This window comes from Bos taurus, chromosome 3 (genome assembly GCF_002263795.3).
Source record: "Bos taurus isolate L1 Dominette 01449 registration number 42190680 breed Hereford chromosome 3, ARS-UCD2.0, whole genome shotgun sequence".
NCBI classification, from domain to species: Eukaryota; Metazoa; Chordata; class Mammalia; order Artiodactyla; family Bovidae; genus Bos; species Bos taurus.
Window position 1 is genome coordinate 3,810,846 of NC_037330.1, and position 18,430 is coordinate 3,829,275.

The following is an 18,430-nucleotide window of genomic DNA, read 5'->3' on the forward strand; positions in this document are numbered from 1 at the left end:
AGGATTTAAAATAAGGTCTGTCCTTTTTGGACTGAAAAGAATGGCTTTTCCAGCAGGAGCTCAGAGTGGAAGATCCATCACCCTGGAAACCCTTCCCTTTTCTCTCCTTACTCTTTAATAACAGTGATGCTGCCTCATCTGGTGATCCAAGTCCCAGGTATCCTTGGATCATCAGAACCCTGGGAGGCAGCGGAGGCAGGAGAGGGAAAATGGAAGTGGAAGACAGAGCATCCCAGCTGTGTGCCCTTTGGCAAAATATCACTCACCTCCCTGGGGCCTGGTTTACTCATGTGTAGTTTAAAAAAAAGGGGGACAGATAATAACACAATTTCTGCCTCCTAGTGTTCCAACAGAAACAATGAAATAATGCAGTTGTAAAGTGAAGCTTTCAAGTGTTAGTTAAGGGAAAGGGCTGTTTTTTCATTTTATAGATAAAGAAATTGAGTCTCAGCAATGTGAGGAATCTATCCAAGGATACACAGCTGAGTAGTAAAACTAGAACTAGAATCCAGGTCTCCTGTTTCATGGCCAGAGTTACCTTCCACCAGGTAGGTAACTGCTCTTTTGATATAAAGAGTGGTCTTTCAGTGGTTACGGGAGACCTAGCTCCTAAACTGCCCCCACTCCTGGGCCAGGGCCCACACAGGTGACTGTCATTTGTTTATGCCTTATTTTCTGGGTAAAAAGTCTGAATCTCTGCTCCCTGCAGGAGTGTTTCTCACCTGGGCTTGGAAGTAGGCAAGCTTGGTGTGAAACTTGGCCCCACCACCTGGACCCTGTGTGTTGGGGGAGGTTCCTGAAGCTTTCTGAAGCTGTGATTATTCCTTAGATAGGAGAGGAGTTCTTCCGGTACCTGCCATGCTGTGTTGCCATGGAGAGGAGGTGAAATGTTTACCCTGGACACAGAGACTGACACCTAACTGGTGCTTGGGATGTGGGCCTTCTCTTTTCTCAGGTTCCTTGTCTAGTGCTTTCTAGACTTCCCTGGTGGCTCAGACGGTAAAGCGTCAGTCTACAATGCGGGAGACCCAGGTTCGATCCCTGGGTCGGGAAGATCCCTTGGAGAAGGAAATGGCAATCCACTCCAGTACTATTGCCTGGAAAATCCTATGGACAGAGGAGCCTGGTAGGCTACAGTCCATGGGGTCTCAAAGAGTCGGACACGACTGAGCGACTTCACTTTTGTCTAGTGCTGAGACTCGAGAGACTTCCTCAGCCCACTCTGCAAAGCGGACCTGAGGGCCGGGTGGCATCATACACATGTAGACACTGGTGTCTGCTTTCCTGGACCTCACGGCCCTTACCCGGGTCCACACTTTCCTCTGTAGCTCCAGCCACAGAACTGCCCCCATGTCTCATTGCTAATGACATTGGCTCAGAAACATCTGGGCCCCTGGAGAAAGCTCCACGTGGCCTCTCCTGCTGTTCTTCTTCCCCAGATGTGCACACCCTCTGAGGCCCTGAGGTCCCCCTACTAGCCTGCATACACATTCTTTCCCCTGTTCTCCAGTCTTAGGCTGAGCCCTTTTCCCCACTCCTGCCCTCTCCCCTGTGCCTGTTCGGACCAACTCCTTCTTCCTCCCTTGCATTTAGACTCCTGCCTTCACTGGCTCGTCTGGCTCATTGACACCCTTCTTTCTTCAATGCCTTTATTTTTAAAAATTGAAGTATAGTTGATTTAGAGTGTTGTGTCAGTCTTGGGTATACAGCAAAGTGATTTAGCTATACATACATATATATTCTTTTTCAGGTTCATTTCCATTATAGTTTATTACAAGATATTGAGTATAGTTCCTCATGCAATATAGTAGGACCTTGCTGTTTATTTTATATATGGTATAAGTATAGAGCTATATAGTATAAATATAGTGCTATATAATACTATACATATAGTATTATCAATATATAGTGTATCTGCTAATCCCAAACTCCTAATTTATCCCTTCCTTCTTTCCCCTTCTAAATGCCTCCATTTTTATTGATAGTCTTTTTTTTACCATGCCTGAAACTCATAACCAAATACTATGTTATATTTATTGTTTCACACATGCTAACTCTCTCACATGCTTGCTTTCTGTTCCTTGAGAGCAAGGGGTCACCTCTGATCTCTGTCATCCCTGGGGCTGAGTACCTGGTGATGTGCAAGTGGACTGTATATTCAATGAGCCTCACTTGCCAGGCCTAGGTCTTGCTCCCCTGCTATTTGACGTTCTCTCTTGACACAAAACACCCTCTCTGTCCTTTCCTGCCTGGCAGCTTCTGTGCACTGCCTGTCATTCACTTGCACCTCCAGTGACACCTGTATTCTGTCGCATTCCCAGCCCCCTCCTCCAGCTCCTGTAAGCAGAGTTATTATTTTGTTACTTGATCGTTATCCTCTGTTAATCTGGGATCTGTAAGAGCAGAAGCTGAATCTCCATCATCTCTGTAGCCCAGAATTGTCCTTCTGCAGTGCCTGACTCGGGAGCCCACAATAGATGCTGAGTGGATGCTGATGCAGAGTCCAAGGCAAATCTACAGAAACGTGATTTGGGTCTGAGTTGAGACCTCCTTGAAGGACTCTGTATGAGGCAGTTTCAAACTGTAGCTGCAGGGACGTCACTATTCTAGACAGCTTGAATGCCTTTTGAATGTGAAATGCTGCCTTGCATCTATGCTCGGGGAGGGTGGAATTCTGATCCTCTAGCACAGGGCAGCAACTGAAATAGTTTCCTATATATTCTGTCCTCATAAATTCCTCCCTTGCTTCTTTCCCTCCCACTCCACCCACCACACGTCCCAGAGCCTTCCTCTTCTCCCCTGCCTGAAGGACATTTATGAGGACCATCACGGGGGGAGCATCTGAGCCCTGTTCCTGCCTCTCCCTTCCCTCACTTAAGGGTCTCTGGTCCCCCTCCCTCACCCTCGCCTCCTGGGCCAAGCTCTTATATCTCTTGCCCAGTTTATGGGCCGTTGGGATTTTTCCAACAACCTGAAATGAATCTGGGAGGCCCCACAGGTAGTACAGCCTGTCTCGGAGCCATAAACCATGGCTGGTCTTTCATCTGCCATTGCTTATGTCACGAATGAGTGGGAGGACCAGGCAAAGGGAAGCTATAGCCCCTGAGCCATTCCAGATTTTCTTTTTTACAAGAAAGCAGGAAGAAAGGCCCTGAGAAACATGCTCCAACTTTGTGCCAAGCAAATTCATTTCAGCCTGGTAGGCTGTGCGTAGAGACTTAATCTCTGGACTTTCCCTCTAGGAGTCAGATTTATGCTGCGTTTGTGTCTAAATGGCCTCCAGGGATGCTGACATTTGTTGTTGGAGACAGCAAGTGGTGTTCCTTTCATCTCCGCTGAGGGGTGTCAGCTTAAATTATGAGGGATCGCTCTGGCCTGCATCTGGGTGTGGGAGCCTCTGGTGAGGCAGAGGGGCCAGCCCTCCCTCCGCTCCCGCGATGTCTCTGCTGTTAGAAGGTTTTTCTTCATCTTCTGCTCTATGGTACTCCTGCTGGCCCAGTGAGAAATCTCCTGGCTCGTTTAGAACTTTCCTTTCTCTTGGACAAATCATTAAGTGTATATTTGAGGCACTGCGGACTTGCATGGAGAAGTCGGCGTCAGAGGCAGGCAGTCCTCCCCTGCTGAAGGAGGCGGCAGGAGCCTGTGTTAACATCCCAGGAGTGGCCTGGAAATTCCCTGAAAGAGTCAGAGGGCACTGCTGCGCTCATGTTCACCACCTGGCAGGCTGAAGCCAGCGATGGTCTGCATTCCCCTTGGCAGCTGGGTTGCGACATCTGTCTGCATTTTGGGAAATGCCCAGAGGCACTCCATTCCTCCGTCTTCAGACTCTCTCTTGCTCAGATCTGCCAAGACACCTGAAATTTCACAGTGGTGACTCTTTGGTTGGAAGCATTTCCTGTTCCATGTCTGTACACTGCTGAGTGTGCCAGAGGACACACCAAACTATGGCAGTCATTAACTCCTCAGTGTTGAACAGTGCTTCCTGCTCGAGTCAGAGCCTGAAAACCTGGGGCACAGGATATGTACGTTTTGATGGAGAACAGGTCAGGAGCGGTCCAGGGCAAGGGTCAGCACACTATGGTATGCAGGCCAAGTCTGGCAGGGTGCCTGTTTGGGAAATAGTTTTATTAGCACCCAGACACGCCTCTTCATCCTGTCTGTGCTGCATTCATGCTACAATGGCAGAGTTGAGTGGTTGCAACAGAGACCATAAGACCTGCAAAGAATAAAATATTTTACTCCCTGGCCTTTGGCAAAAAAAGTTTGCAGATGCCTGCTCTAGAGCATCTAGTGTTTCTTGGAAGGCAAAATGGGGCCCCTTAGGAGACAGAAGAGAAAGACTGAATAGCAACAAGGAGGAATCAAAGGGAGAAAATGCACCACAAAAATGATAGAGGCACTCCAGGGTCAGATCTTAATCTCATCCTCCCTCTCCTCCCACGTCTGCCTGCCCTCCTTCTCCTCCTCTTCTGAAAACAAATGTTTTCATCTCTCCTCTCAGGGATGTAGAGAGAATGAGTGAGCAGCTGCTTGTGATGCCGCCCTAGCAGACGGTTCTCTTTGCCCTCCTCCTAGCTGTTCCATGATGGGATCTTGGGAAATGTGCACGTGCCTTAGCAGGGGTGAGTCCAGAGTACACAGACGGCAGGGGCCCCAGCCAACCACTGCTGGGGCTCTGAACAAACTTCACCCATCACATCTTCCTTCTGGAACCAGCCCTGATCCCCTCTCCTTCTCTTTTCCTCTTCACAAGCACTTGCACACTCACTTTCTATAAAACCAACTCACAGTGCAAGCTAGGGTCATGTCTGCAAAGAGAGAGGAATGAATGCTCGCACTTAAAACCATAACTCAGACTCCCATCAATGTGCAACTGTTAAGAGAAAACACGGATCTCAGATTAAGAACACATCCTTTGAAACGATGATGATTTACTACGTACCTATCATACCTAGACAGTGCTAAACCCTTTACATATATCATCTCATTTAATTCCAACAACACCGTCACCTTCTCCAATAAGAAAATTGAGTCTTGGGAATTTCTTAACAATCACACATCATCACCGGCAAGGCCAGAATTGACACCCGAGTTCCTATGGCTCCAGAGCCCATCTTGTGGACACCGGGCCATCATGCTCTTCTAATGGTTATATGAGCCATTGTCATGGAACCTAGCATTATTTTAGATTTTGCATTTTCAATAGTTGCATCATCCTAGTCATCAATATGCATTTGTATCAAGCTATGTGACTCACTCTGTAAGACATTTACAAATTCCATTTTATGGACAAAACAGGTATAAGACATGTAGTTTCTGAAGGTGATACAACTGCATATTAAAATCAGTTCTGTACTTTGGATTGCTCACTCATTTGTTCCAGACTCAGTAACCTTGTAGTCATCTGCCTTGCAGGAGAGCTGCACAATTCTTGGCATGGGGTGTCAGCCACATTGCCTCAGAAATAGTACCCAAAGCATCAACAGTATCAGAGGAGCATCTTTTGATCCCAAAGAATCCACTCAGAATTATTGGCTTCACAAAAGACTGAGTCTGGGGAGTCTCCGAGCAGCAGGATGTTGGGCCCAGCAAGGATGAATCTGCACCATTAATGGCCTCCTTTTTTCTACCTTTTCTCTCCTTGTGGGATCTCCTTAGTTCCCCAAGGCTTTTAGTTCTTACGTGCTTGTTTTTTTCTTGCCATTCTGAAAACCTCCTTCTAGAAATATCCTAAAACCCCTTACTTCTGACTTAGATCAGCTTACTGAATTCTCCCCTGGGAAAAGAAGCCTAAGAGGTTGAAGAGGCCAGAGTCACCAATCCTTGTCATGAAGATTCTTCTTTAATCTCACCTTCATCCATCTTTTAGGTTTTATCATTTGTACTCTTACAGGGAGTAAGGCAGAGAGGAAAAGATGTCCTTCCCATAACATCTAATAGAAGCCTCCTGTGTGCCTCCGTGTTAGCTGCTTTGGGTATTCTTATCTCCAGGGCAGGCTCAGTGTAGGGCATCCCTTACACAGGGTTGAACTTGAAACAAGAGGCAGAGCTGGATGGAGACCCAGGTCTGCCTGTGTCAGACTGTTCAGTTACACTGCAAGGCTCATGCCATCAAGGAACTCACAGTTCATCTTCCTTCACATTCAGACTGTAAATCTAAAAGTTCATAGAGGAAAGCTTCTTAGCCATTGTCTTTCAGATAAAAATAAGGTTTTTTTTGCTCTAGCAGAGTCAAAAAGTAGGATTAAACTAAGTCTAAACTCCAACATGGTATGCAAAAAAAGCATCTTTCCAGAGGAGGTTGGGATGAAGAAGTAGGATGTGGAGCCCACACCCAGTGGGTCCCCTCATCCTGGACTTCTTGAAGTGGCCAGAAGGGGACCAGAATGAGGGGACTGGAGCCGAGGAGGCTCGTGGGACAAAGGTTTCTCCTGGAGGAAAGAGGGCAGCTGAGCTGTGTAAGGACCCAGAGAGAAATGAGGGTCTTACTAGGGTAATGTGAGCACACAACTGCCTGTGGCTTTTAATGCCAAAAGTAGGAAGGAATCTCTCTCACAGGGGTATTTCCTAGATCCTGGAAGCATCTTCTCAGAAGTGTGAAATCTGTGGGATGCAAAAGGTAGCCTGGGAATGAATGTCATATGTACTAGAGGCTTTATTTCCTTCAAGTTACTCCTTGTATTGATCACTGCTGATAAAGTTGAAGTAAACACATAAATAGTTACTCTACTAGAGAATTATTTATTTTATAGACAGGCAGTTTTGACTAATTGCCTTTTATCTGTCTGTGCATGTAGTTTTATGCTGGTCTTCTGAGGCTTTTTAAACAGTATTGTTTTTTACCTCCTGGCAGTGGCTAATATTTCAGACATAGTATCTAGAAGTTATATATAACTTATCCAGGTCAAGAAAACTACACAAAGTATTAGAACATTAATAACCGTAATTAGTTATAAATAATTCATACTGGGCATTTATTATATGCTTATCAGCCTTCTGAATGCCTTCTTGGTAACCTAATTTAATCCGCAAATAACCTCAGTGAAGTGTTTTCCTCTATCCCGATTTTACAGAGAAGGAAATTGATCCACAGAGAGTTAAGTCACTTGCTCAAGGCCACACAGCTACTAAATGTGGAGCTAGGAGAACGTCCTGGGAGGAAGTCCTGAGATGTGATGGTGGACTTGTGGTTCCTATCTCCAAGTTTCAGAAGTTTTTCCTTAGCCCCTTCTTGGGGGCTTTGGGATCAATACCACACAGGTTGTTTCATTCATATCTTAAGTCATCCTCAGAACGTGGACCTGAGTGTCTTATTATGGAATAACATACAACTCCAGATAGCAGCCTTGAGGGACTCAACATATTACTTCTGCTTCTTTCAGGGAAAAGTGATGATGAGGAAAGTCTTTGCAAGTCAGCCCACGGGGCAGGGAAAGGAGCCTCTGAGGACAGCAAGGACCATAAGCGCCCCAAACGTCCCAGAACCATCTTGACAACCCAGCAGAGGAGAGCATTCAAGGCCTCGTTTGAAGTATCCTCCAAGCCGTGCAGGAAGGTACAGAGGGGAAGAAGGGAAGAAAGGGGATAAGGCCCCTCTTCTCTGTGTGTACCCTGGACTCTGGGGTGTCGATGGGCACCTGGTGGGGATCGGGGTGGGAGTGCTGTTCAGACAGTCTGGGCGGGTGGCCTTGAGCCCCATTGGAGGCTCCAGGGATCCCTGTAGTTGTGGCGGGGGCAGTGGTAGAATTTCCTTTTGCTTTTCAGCATGCACCATTCCAACTGGCTACTTCCTCTTACCTTTCATTTCATGGAGAGCAGGGGTTCCATTTGGGGTATAGGTCAAGATGTTACAATAGAAGAAAAATACAGTGGGTTGTAGCATACGTTATTTTTTTGGTCCAGTTTGTTCTGCTTAAGGTGGTGATTTTGGCATTCATCCATGTTGCTGCTCACCCATTTTTGTTGTTGCATGGTATTCCATGGGTATACCATGGTATACCTGTTGATGGGCATGTGGGTTGTTTCCAGTTTGGGGCTGTTACAGACAGGGCTGCTCTGAATAGATATGTAAAAAAATACAGTGACTTAAAGAGATAAGAGTTCATGTTGCTCTCATATCATAGTCCAGAGGTGAGCAACACAAGATTGGCCGGGAAACTCTGTCTCATCACATGGGTCTAAGGGACTGCTCCAGATGTCACCATTTTTTGCAGCTACCATGGTGGAAAAAGAGGGAGTAGGGCGGGGAGTGGGGGGCAAGCAGTTGCTTTTTAAAGGACATACACACCCTGGGATTTTTTGCATCACTCTCATGTGTTGGCTAGAATTTAATCCCATGATTACAAAGGGACCTGGGAAATGAGTCCATCTGGGTATCCATATAAATCCCTAAAACTTAGGAATTCAGTTGCTAAGAGGAAGAAAGAGAGAATTCATTTTGGAGACAATTAGTAGTCTCTGTCACAAATAGCTGCATTTACTTATTAAGTACCCGCCATTTATTGACTCTGCCAGACCAGATACTGTCTTTTATGCAACAAAGATAAAAAAAGAAACGTTCTTGAAATTGAATTGAAATTCATAGAAGAACGATATTTAAACATTTTAGTGTTGTTTTTCCTCTCTCCTTCTGTGTAGGAATCAGTTTTTGCTGCGGTAGCAAACAAAATCTTAGCGGCTCCAACAAGCATTTATTTCCTACTGCTAGGCTGTGGGTTGGCTGCTGGTTCAGGTTCAGGTCTGCCCGCATGTCTGTCATTAAAGGGTCCAGGCCACAGGAGCAGCAGCCACCTGGGCACATGGGTCTCCTGACAATGGCAGGAGGCAAGAGGCTGAGTCCCACCGGGCATGCCCAGTGGGTCTCCATGGAGATCACTCACTTCACATCCAGTAACAGTCCATGGGCCACAGCAAGTCACGTGAGTAAGCCCACTGTGAGTGCAGGGGAAGCACATACCCATCCAGGAGTGGGAAGGATGGTTATTTGCTGAACCATGATACATCCTCCCACCACTTCTGACTTTTGAAGTTTCAACTGCAGAGTGCTTTCTTTCCCTGACCTCACTGCCCCATAAGTTCCAGCAGAACGAGCTGGTAGAAAGTGAGCCCCAAAGTAGACGTGCATAAGGGCCAATTCCCACCTCCCTCAGCGGTTTGCTTGTTCTGCATGTACTAGACCCCCAGCCTCTGTGTGGCCTGTGCCCACCGCCTGTCTCCGGGCCACCAGCAGGGAGGAGCTGTGTGCTGGGACCCTGGGGAGAAAGCGCAAGGGCCAAGACAGAGGGGCAGCCTGGAGCTGGGAGAAGGGAGAGGCCACTCGTGTCTGGGAAATCAGGCGAGGCTTTGTGGGACAGGTGGCTTCTGAGCCGGGCCTGTGAAGGATGGATAGGGTTTCTGCAGGTGGCCGTGGGCCCCTGCGTACACTGCTGTTTAAGTTGGCTTAGCAGAAGGATGTGCTTTAAAAATTTGCTCTAATTATCCCGTTTCTCCTAAGCTTGAGCCTGAGTGGCATGACAAAGGTAAACGCTTCCCTAGGCCTCCAGCTTGCTCTATTTTCTATATTTACTCAAGGAGCTCCTAAGTCTCATCTCCTCAGAATCTAACCATGAGGGGTCAGTGTGTCTCAGGGCCACTCTTGGGAGATCTGTGCCTCGTCCCTCTTCCCTTCTGGCCCGTCCCTCGCCATGTGCCTGTACAGAGGGCAGACGTTTAAACCCCTCTCTTCACGAGAGGGGCCTTGATTGTCCTGTCTCTTCATAGCCCCAGGCCACGTACCCACCTCAGTGTGGTCTGCCTTGCTTTGTCAGATCCCAGATGGCTCTTATCTTATCTTTTTTGAGGGCTCGCTGTAACTGAATATTCCTGAGACACCCAAAGTGACCTAGAGCTATAAGGAACAAAACCAAACATTTAAGTCAGTGAATTAAGACAGGAGAAGAGAGCAAGCGAGAACTATTTGTTTTTGCAAAGTGATTTTTCACCCTCAGTTCTCCTTAAGTAGGTTATGGCATATACCTGGCATATAGCTGAAACCCCAAAATAGATTTTGCTAGTATCTAAGAACTGCTTGAAGGCCCAGGTTCCAGAGGATGAGAAATCCAGGAACACTTCTTAAAATACAAACCTAAACGAAAGCTTCTTCTTCTCACTTACCTCGGATGCACTGTCTCTCCATACAAACCTAAATGAATGCTGCTTCTTCCCCTCAATTTCCTGGGGACGCACTGTCTCTCCCACTGAAGGGAAGCAATGCTCTGTGTTTGGGATTTCGCTGAGCATTGAATATTCACCAGCTGCTGTGTGGGATGTGGCCTGTTGGGCTCCCTGTGCACTGCACAGGAAGTGTTCTGCCTTCTACTATGACATGCCAATATTTCTCTATTTCTAATGTTACGTATTTTTAAGGTGAGGGAGACCCTGGCTGCAGAGACAGGGCTGAGCGTCCGTGTGGTTCAGGTGTGGTTCCAGAACCAGAGAGCTAAGGTAATCTGCTTCTTACTTCTGTCTCTGTGTGGCCGCTTTCCTGAAATAATAGTAGAATGTTGTATTTGCCCGCAAATTTTCTAACTTCAATTCATTGGATAGACTGGTGCTCTCAATTCAGAAAGTCTATGATGAGCAGTCATTTCAGCCACAGCATACTTGCAGAAGGGCATTTGTTCTAGTGGGATACTGTTATTTTCCTTGTGACTGTGGCTGTCAGTCGTTTTCATGAAGAAATGCCTTTCTGTGTCTTGGTAAAAGCAGGTTCTTCAATTCCTATTCATTTAACCCAGATGCCAGAGTTCCTTTGAAATTTCAGAGGGAAACCAACATAGCACCCATATGATTGGTCTAAGACAACATTATGGCACACGGAATGGATGTCCTAACTCAGCTTTCCTAGTGCCCCGCCTGTCCCTGTTAGATCATGTTGTCCTCTGGATCCTGCCAAGGTGTGCATACCCCTGGCACGGCCTCTCATCTCTCTTAGACCTTTCCTTATTTATCTTCCTACCTGTACACAAGCATGTGTTGGGCTTCCCAGGTGGCACAGTGGTAAAGAATCTGCCTGCCAATGTAGGAGACACAGGAGATGTGGATTTGATCCCTGGATTTAGGAAGATTCCCTGAAGGAAGAAATGGTGACCCACTCCAGTATTCTTGCCCGGAAAACCCCATGGACAGATGAGCCTGGTGGGCTACAGTCCAGGGTGTTGCAAAGGGTTGGATATGACTGAGCACACGCACACACACACACACACACATACACACGTGTGTTAGTGGCCCATTTCTCTAGACCTCTAATCTTTAGTGGGCGATGGATTCATATCTCATTTGCTAATCGTGATTGGTTAAGATACTATTTCCCTAACTGAATTCCTCAGACTGGGCTTCTGGTGTGTAGTCCATGGTCTTTTCTATGAAAGAATTTCATAGTTCAGTAGGTTTGAGAGAACCTATAGCCTATATATTCATAAGCAGGGAGCATATTCGAAGTTCTGAGAAATCTTGCAGTAAAGAAGTTTTTTAAAAATCTAATGTTCCCTACACACACACACACACACACACACACACTCCAGAACCACCTAAAGGCCCAGTTTCCAGAGGATGAGAAACCCAGGAACTCTTCTTGAAATACATACCTAAATGTATGCTTATTCTTCTCTTCATTTACCTGGGGAATGAAGGTTTACCTAATGTTGCCTGCCCCCACCCCACACACACGCACACACACCAAGGATCTCATGGAACCCTAATGTTCCACAGAAGACACTTTGAGAAAGATTGGGTTGATGTGTCCCTTATGGGAAGTTAGTGTGCTTTGGGAGACAAGCTCCTTACCTAAAGGCATGCATGTCCTGGTAGGAGTCTCTGCCACAAGGGCCAGTGGGTGGAACGGCCTCTTGGCTCATGCCAAATCACAGGTGCCAGCAGGCCCTTACTGTACATCTAAGCTGAGCTGCAGACTGCACATCCCTCACTTACACCTCACATTAAACTGTGACGCCATAAGCAGCAGGTTTTATTTGTTGAGAGGGCATCCCTGTTCCTGCCAAGAGCAGCTGCCCTGAGGATTCCTAGCCAGCTGTCTTTCCATGGCTGCAGTGTAGAAATCCCTCAGCCGCCATGCATCAGGCTCAAGGCGCCTGAAACGTGGATTCTCTCCTGAGTAAAAGCTAGGGAAGGGGTCCCTCTGCTTTCCCCCTGAGCCGATGCCCCCTGGCCTAGCTGTGAGAACCTGCTGCAGGCCCCCTGACTTCTAATCCTGAGTTCTCTCCTCCCCAGATGAAGAAGCTGGCCCGGCGGCAGCAGCAGCAGCAGCAAGATCAGCAGAACACCCAGAGGCTGAGTTCCGGTAAGCTGGCACCTCCTCCTGGCCAGGCCTCTCCTGCCAGGGGCCTGCAGCTGCCCTGTCCTTGGAATGACATCTCTGGGCTCCCTGAAGCCCAGTCCACACTCACTTGGGAGAAGGGACCTTCCAGGGAGGACCAAACCATGAGAACTGAGAGAGGTCAGAGGGCGCCAGCTGAAGGCCCAGAACTGTGGCACTAACCAGTCCAAAGCCCCCGTGCCCAGACCCTGCTGTGGTATCCGGGCCTGTGTTGGGGCCTACCTGCAGAATCAAAGATACGCCCTGTTTCTCATCCAGCCTGGCCCTCCTTCTTCTAGGCAAATCAGCTTCATAGAAGACACCACAGTGACTTACAATCCTTTCTAAAATAATATGAAATAGTAAAAATAATGATAGTGGGGAAAAAAAAAAAAAAACTCCTTTGCTGAGCACCTTTGCTCTCACTCATGCTGACCTGACTCACAGCCACCAACCCCCAAGGTGAGCAGAGGAGTTATTAATCTTTCCATCTTACAGATGCACAAACAGAGGTTCTGCAAGGATGGACCACAGTCCTAGGTCAGTGAAGGATGGAGTTGGGCTGGAACCTGTCTCTCTAAGGCCCACTTGGTCACGCTGCCTTAGCTCGCCCTTACCTCCATGTACCTTCATTTTTTTTTTTAATAGGGGTGATGTGAGGATTGGGGAGAGTGTGAAACGGGACAAGCTGTGGGACCCTTTAAGGAAGTTAAAAGAAAAAAAGCAAGAATGACGATGTTAAACAGTATCATTCTTAAAGGGACATGGCCCCAGCCTCAGCTGCCCAGTAGAATCTCCCGAGTGGTCTGTTTGCGCCCTGGATCAGGGATTCTTTTTTTTTTTTTTTTTAGGGATTCTTGCCCTTTAAGGGGCACCGCAACCACCTGGCATTGGTGTAGATTCTGATCCTTGAGATAATGGTGGGCCTGAAGAGTCTGCATTTTTAATAAATTCTCATTCATGCCAGCCTGTGGACCACAGTTGGAAGGCTGTGGAAAGTGGCATCAGTTGTCTGGCCCCCAGACAAAGCCCCTTCCCTTCATGGACCTTGCCTTATGCTTGATGCTGGGGCTAGGCTCCATCAAGAATTTGATTTTTCCAGTCAAGAGTTCTTTCTATTCCTTACCTTTGAGGCCAAATAGTATCTTATGACAAGAGAGGTGCTCTGGTAGAAAAATCAAGCAAGAACATGGGCAGCTGGGCAGGGTGGAGCCAAGCTGGTCAGAGGACCTGAATCTGCCACAGCTCTACGTGCAGTGCTGTTTGGAGATCTGAGACCTGCCTTTCTGTCTCTCTGCACCTCCGGCTTGCGTCCCTAGGGTATGGTAGTGCTGTCGGATAGTCACACAACCCTGTGGGCCTCAGAGAGGGTCACAGATCAGACAGGGCATCAAGAGAGGCCATGTGAGTTGACTCCATACGGGCCAATGTGCTCAAAGGGAGGAGAAGGCATCATGGCATTATGAGAACACAGACTTCTAGTGCTTGGAACTTTGAAGAATTCTAGGGGCAGCTCCTAGGGTGGACTTAAAGTGGAACTAGAGTCTGAGAGTTAATGCAACCATGTTCAGAGAACCACGGCAGGATGTGGAAGGGGGAACTGAGTCCTCCTTTTCTGATGGAATTGTGTACACATCAGAGCAAGTTGCAGACCCAAAGCACACACACACCCTCTCATGGAGTCTTCACATCAGCTCCACAAGGCCCCCTGGATCAATACGATGAACCCACTTGACTGATAGGATCCTAGTGGGGTAATGTTGGAAGGATCTTTAGATGTGTCTACTCCGTTGGCTGCCAAGCCTGTGTGTTGCATCAAAAGCCTTTGTCTTAATGATATGGTTCAAGGAAGCTCTCCAAGTACAACACTCATCCCCCTTCTCTATCCTTCAGCACAGTCACTGGTGGCCCATGGTAGGGCACACGCTGGGAACCACTGATGTCACCTCATCCCTTCTCTCCTGTAAATGAGGAAAGTAAAATGATGTTGCCGTGGCCACACAACATGTGTGGTCCCCAGCCAGTGGGACACATGAGGTTCAGAGTTTGTTCAGAGGCCCTACCCCACCTTCAGCATGAGATACTGGGCTGCACATGGAGAATTATTTATCCTCTTCTTTGTCCCACAGCTCAGACAAACGGTGGTGGGAGCGCTGGCATGGAAGGGATCATGAACCCCTACACGGCTCTGCCCACCTCACAGCAGCTCCTGGCCATCGAACAGAGTGTCTACAGCTCAGATCCCTTCCGACAGGGGCTCACCCCACCCCAGATGCCTGGAGACCACATGCACCCCTATGGTAAGAGGGACTCAAGCCCCGCAGGGACCTCGCACAGCTTGCTTGCGTGAGTTTTTCATCCCCTCCCAGTTCCCCTCCCTGTGCAGTTCCTAGTTGCTCATTAAAGTTCCAAAGCAGAATAAGTGTCCCACAAAATGCTGCTAGAATCACATAACCTATGGCTCCAGAAGTAAGACCAGTACGCATATCCATGAGTCATGTTTCCATCTGTTCTCCTTTTTAAAACCTTTTTGTTTGAAAAGGAGGTTGTGTTTTCACTGTAGACCTTTTTGTTGGGATTTAACTTCCCAAGTCTTCCGTTTCCTGCCAGATACCACACTTCTGGGAGTAGGAAATGGCAACCTACTCCAGTATTCTTGTCTGGAGAATTGAGGAGCCTGGCAGGCTACAAGTCTCTGAGGGCGCAAAGAGTCAGACCTGACTGAGCAATTAAGCACAAACACCACACTTACCTTGCTATGGCACACTCATGCCGGCTACACACTCGTGCAGTGCATGGGACCCACGTGTGATTCCTGGGTTAAGAAGATCCCCTGGAGAAGGGAATGGCTACCCACTCCAGTATTCTTGCCTGGAGGATTTCATGAACAGAGGAGCTTGGTGAGCTTCAGTCCCTGGCGTCGCAGAGTCGGACAGGACTGAGCAACTAACACCATCAGTTTCACTGCATTTACAAGTTCATGAGCATTGCCAGCAGTGATATAGTCAGAGGCCTTAATTATGCAACTCTTACATGGGAAAGAATACATGGAAAAGCACGGAAAACAAAGGTTCTAATTGGACTCTCCTATTATGGACACAAGTACGTATTCTCATGTAATTCCTAAAACATAAGCTGACTTGTGAAGTAAAGTCCCAGTCCCACTTGCAGCCAAAATGGGGTTGCTTTAAAGGCAGGGTGTGGGGGCAGCTGAGATTCCCCCACTTTCCTGGCTTGCTTCTGAAGCCAGTGGACAACAGCTGGGGCCTGGATGCCCTGATGGAGAGGGCAGGCTCTAGAGTTGAAGGCTGAAGTTCAATCTTAGAGTCAAATATACGCCACTGGGTTTTTTATACAGAGAAGGTATATGGCCTATGTAATGCATTTGCCTGTACTGTGAAATCTGTAATCAGTAACCCTGATAGCTAAAAATAAAGTTTTATTCAATACTCCTTCAAAATGTTAGTATCCGAGATACATGCCTCCGTGCACAGATTTTGTCAACTTCTTTTTTGCCTTCATTATAAAATTATCTATATTGTTGAAATCAGCCTTATCTTTCCCTGGGATGCATTCAGCAAACATTTATTAAGATCCAGCCACTTGCAGGGCCATCATCGACTAACCTCATTCACTCATACCCACGTAGATACATATGGGCATGCTCAGTGACGGCCATCCTCTTTGCTTCCTGAGAAGACACATCTACGCCTGTGTGCACTCCTCTGCTATGCAAAAGCAGGACAAATAGCTCTTGTTTTTTTGCCAATTCATACATTTTCAGAGTCCTAGGGGTCTTGTTACGTAAATTACTCCTGTGATGAATCCTTTAGTACAATGAATAATTAAAGCCACATGACGAGTTTTATAAACAGCAGTTTTCCTCTCTCCCATTTACTTGAAGTGGAGGTGACATGTCCCCACCTCCAGGTTCTGGTCACAGTGGTCCCCCAGCTCTTCCTCAATTTGCCCTGCGAGTTTCATTGTCAAAGGTTATACTAGTTGAGTGCGGACACCTAACCTTCCTTTCCTTTGCAGTACAAATCTGGGGAAACAGCTGGCACTCAGTATGTTTGTGCTGTTTGAAAGGACAAGTATTATCACCAGTGGATTCGTGAGCATCATTCACAGAGTCGATGTTTGTTTTCTTACCCTCCCTCCTGCAAGAACCTTTTCTGTGGCCAGAGTCTTCTAGAAGCCCTGTGCCTGCCTCTGCAGCGTCCGGTGCTGGGTCTCGCCCACCACCAGTGTCTAAACACTCTGATATTTGCTTATGCTGGGCTCGGTTTAGCACTACTTTGTCAGATCGTAGTTTATATTATTTTCAGTTGTTACACGTTAGACATAGCCCTCTAAGGAGGTCTTTGGTGGGCAGGGATTCTGCCCCCTCCTAGTCTTCTATGTAGCTCTCCTGTCGCCCCCAGCGCTCCCCCTTCCCAGCACCCAGTAGACGGCTTTCCATGGTGGGGACGGGGTGGTGTGCTTAGACCGCGCGGGCCAAATTCAGCTGTATGTCCCGGCATCGAGTGAGTCCCTCCTTCCGGACCTTCATGGCAGTGTTTCGTCTCCGTTTCAGGTGCTGAGCCCCTCTTCCACGAGCTGGACAGTGAGGACACCTCCCTCAGTAACCTGGGTGACTGTTTCCTAGCAACCTCAGAAGCCGGGCCCCTGCAGGCCAGAGTGGGAAACCCCATTGATCATCTGTACTCCATGCAGAATTCTTACTTCACCTCTTGAGTCCTCCCCTTGAATTCTGTGGCTCAGCTCCCGTTCTGGAACAACTGTGTTACGTGAGGGGTCGACTGGCTTTAGTATGGGGAGGCAGGGCAGAGTGGGGTGGGTGGGAGTTTTGCTGGGGATGCTGTTGTATAATGATATGGTGTAGCTTGGCATTTCCAAAGACTGAATACATTACGGATTGCATAGTTTAATGTTTCTAATAAGAGTCTTAGTGTTAGGTACGAAAATGTGTTTATCATTAAGGACAGGGACTTTTAATATAGGCATTTTCATGCAAACTAGATACTAGAGACCCCTAACAACTTCCCACCATTTTGGGGGGAAGCTCTTGTCGAGAGGTGCATATGTCTACCCATCCACACACCCGTAGACAGACAAACGGATAGATAGATGTGTGCGTGAGTGTGTAACCTTTCATACTTTATCATCAAAGTTTATTCCTAATTATAACAGACACCAACTGTACAGCAAAAAGTAACTTTATTTTCAGTGTGAACTATATTTAAGGAAATGCTTGATGCACTTAAGTTATAAAATGAGATAATTTACTTTTATAAACTTTATTTTGAGTTTGAAGAGACTCGTGGGCAGGGCAGAGAGCGCCGCTCCACCGAGGCCCGTAGCTTTGAGTGCTTGAGTTAATTCTGTTTTCAGAGAGTGTCGTTGAGGTCTGGAAAGCAATTACTCTGTGTGGCTGACAGTATTCACTGGTGGATTCTTGCTCTGTTTGAGGTGGAATCAATCACTGGGCTTGTGGGGGCACAGAACCATTCCTGATCATTAGGGAATTTAAAGCCTAGACTCTTTGGCTTTCTTTGAAATTCAGACATGTGACTGTTGGGAAGTCACACGACTAGGAAATTGACTAGGAAAGTCATTTCTGCTCTTGAACTTCACCATCTGCAAGTGTGGGATGAGGCTGATAGTATTTACCTACCTCACTGGGGACACTGAGGCTTAATTCAACCCCAGGACACATGAGCAGGGCTGAGACTAATATCTATACTTGCTTAAAATCCAGCCAACCAGCCATTTGGCAAAGGAAGATACCTGGGCCTATAGGGCAGGAGCCTGAGGGCAACTCTGCCTGCTATAGTACCCCCGGCAAGCCTGGGCTGCACATACTACGTCAGGGCAGCCCAGGGGGACTAGAGGCTTTCTATGGGGAGGAGGCTGTGACGAATGGGTTGGACAGGTTATTATCATATTTTAGACCAGAAGTTGCAGCCTGCAGGCCTGTATTTTATGGCCTGCCTCCTAAGAAGAGTTTTTCTATTTTTAAAGGGTTGTAAAAAAAAAAAAGGAGGGGGGAGAAAAATATGCAACAGAATATATGTG

At 47.3% G+C, this 18,430-nt stretch overlaps 1 protein-coding gene and 1 long non-coding RNA gene across 2 annotated transcripts in view; one reads left to right on the forward strand and one right to left on the reverse strand.

Annotated features, from left to right (window-relative positions):
• LMX1A (LIM homeobox transcription factor 1 alpha) overlaps positions 1-17,089 on the forward strand; it is a 173,409-nt gene extending 156,320 nt beyond the window's left edge. The window contains exons 4-8 of the mRNA NM_001191325.1: positions 7,383-7,555; positions 10,405-10,482; positions 12,268-12,337; positions 14,482-14,652; positions 16,929-17,089. Coding sequence (NP_001178254.1) covers positions 7,383-7,555; positions 10,405-10,482; positions 12,268-12,337; positions 14,482-14,652; positions 16,929-17,089 — 653 coding nt within the window. The remainder of the gene's footprint in view (positions 1-7,382; positions 7,556-10,404; positions 10,483-12,267; positions 12,338-14,481; positions 14,653-16,928) is intronic.
• Positions 1,768-14,245, reverse strand: LOC132344814 (uncharacterized). Its single transcript, XR_009493821.1, has 3 exons — positions 13,479-14,245; positions 9,779-9,886; positions 1,768-4,216 (listed from the first exon to the last, which is right to left on the reverse strand). It is a non-coding gene; the product is annotated as an uncharacterized lncRNA (long non-coding RNA).
• Positions 17,090-18,430: the final 1,341 nt, after the last annotated feature.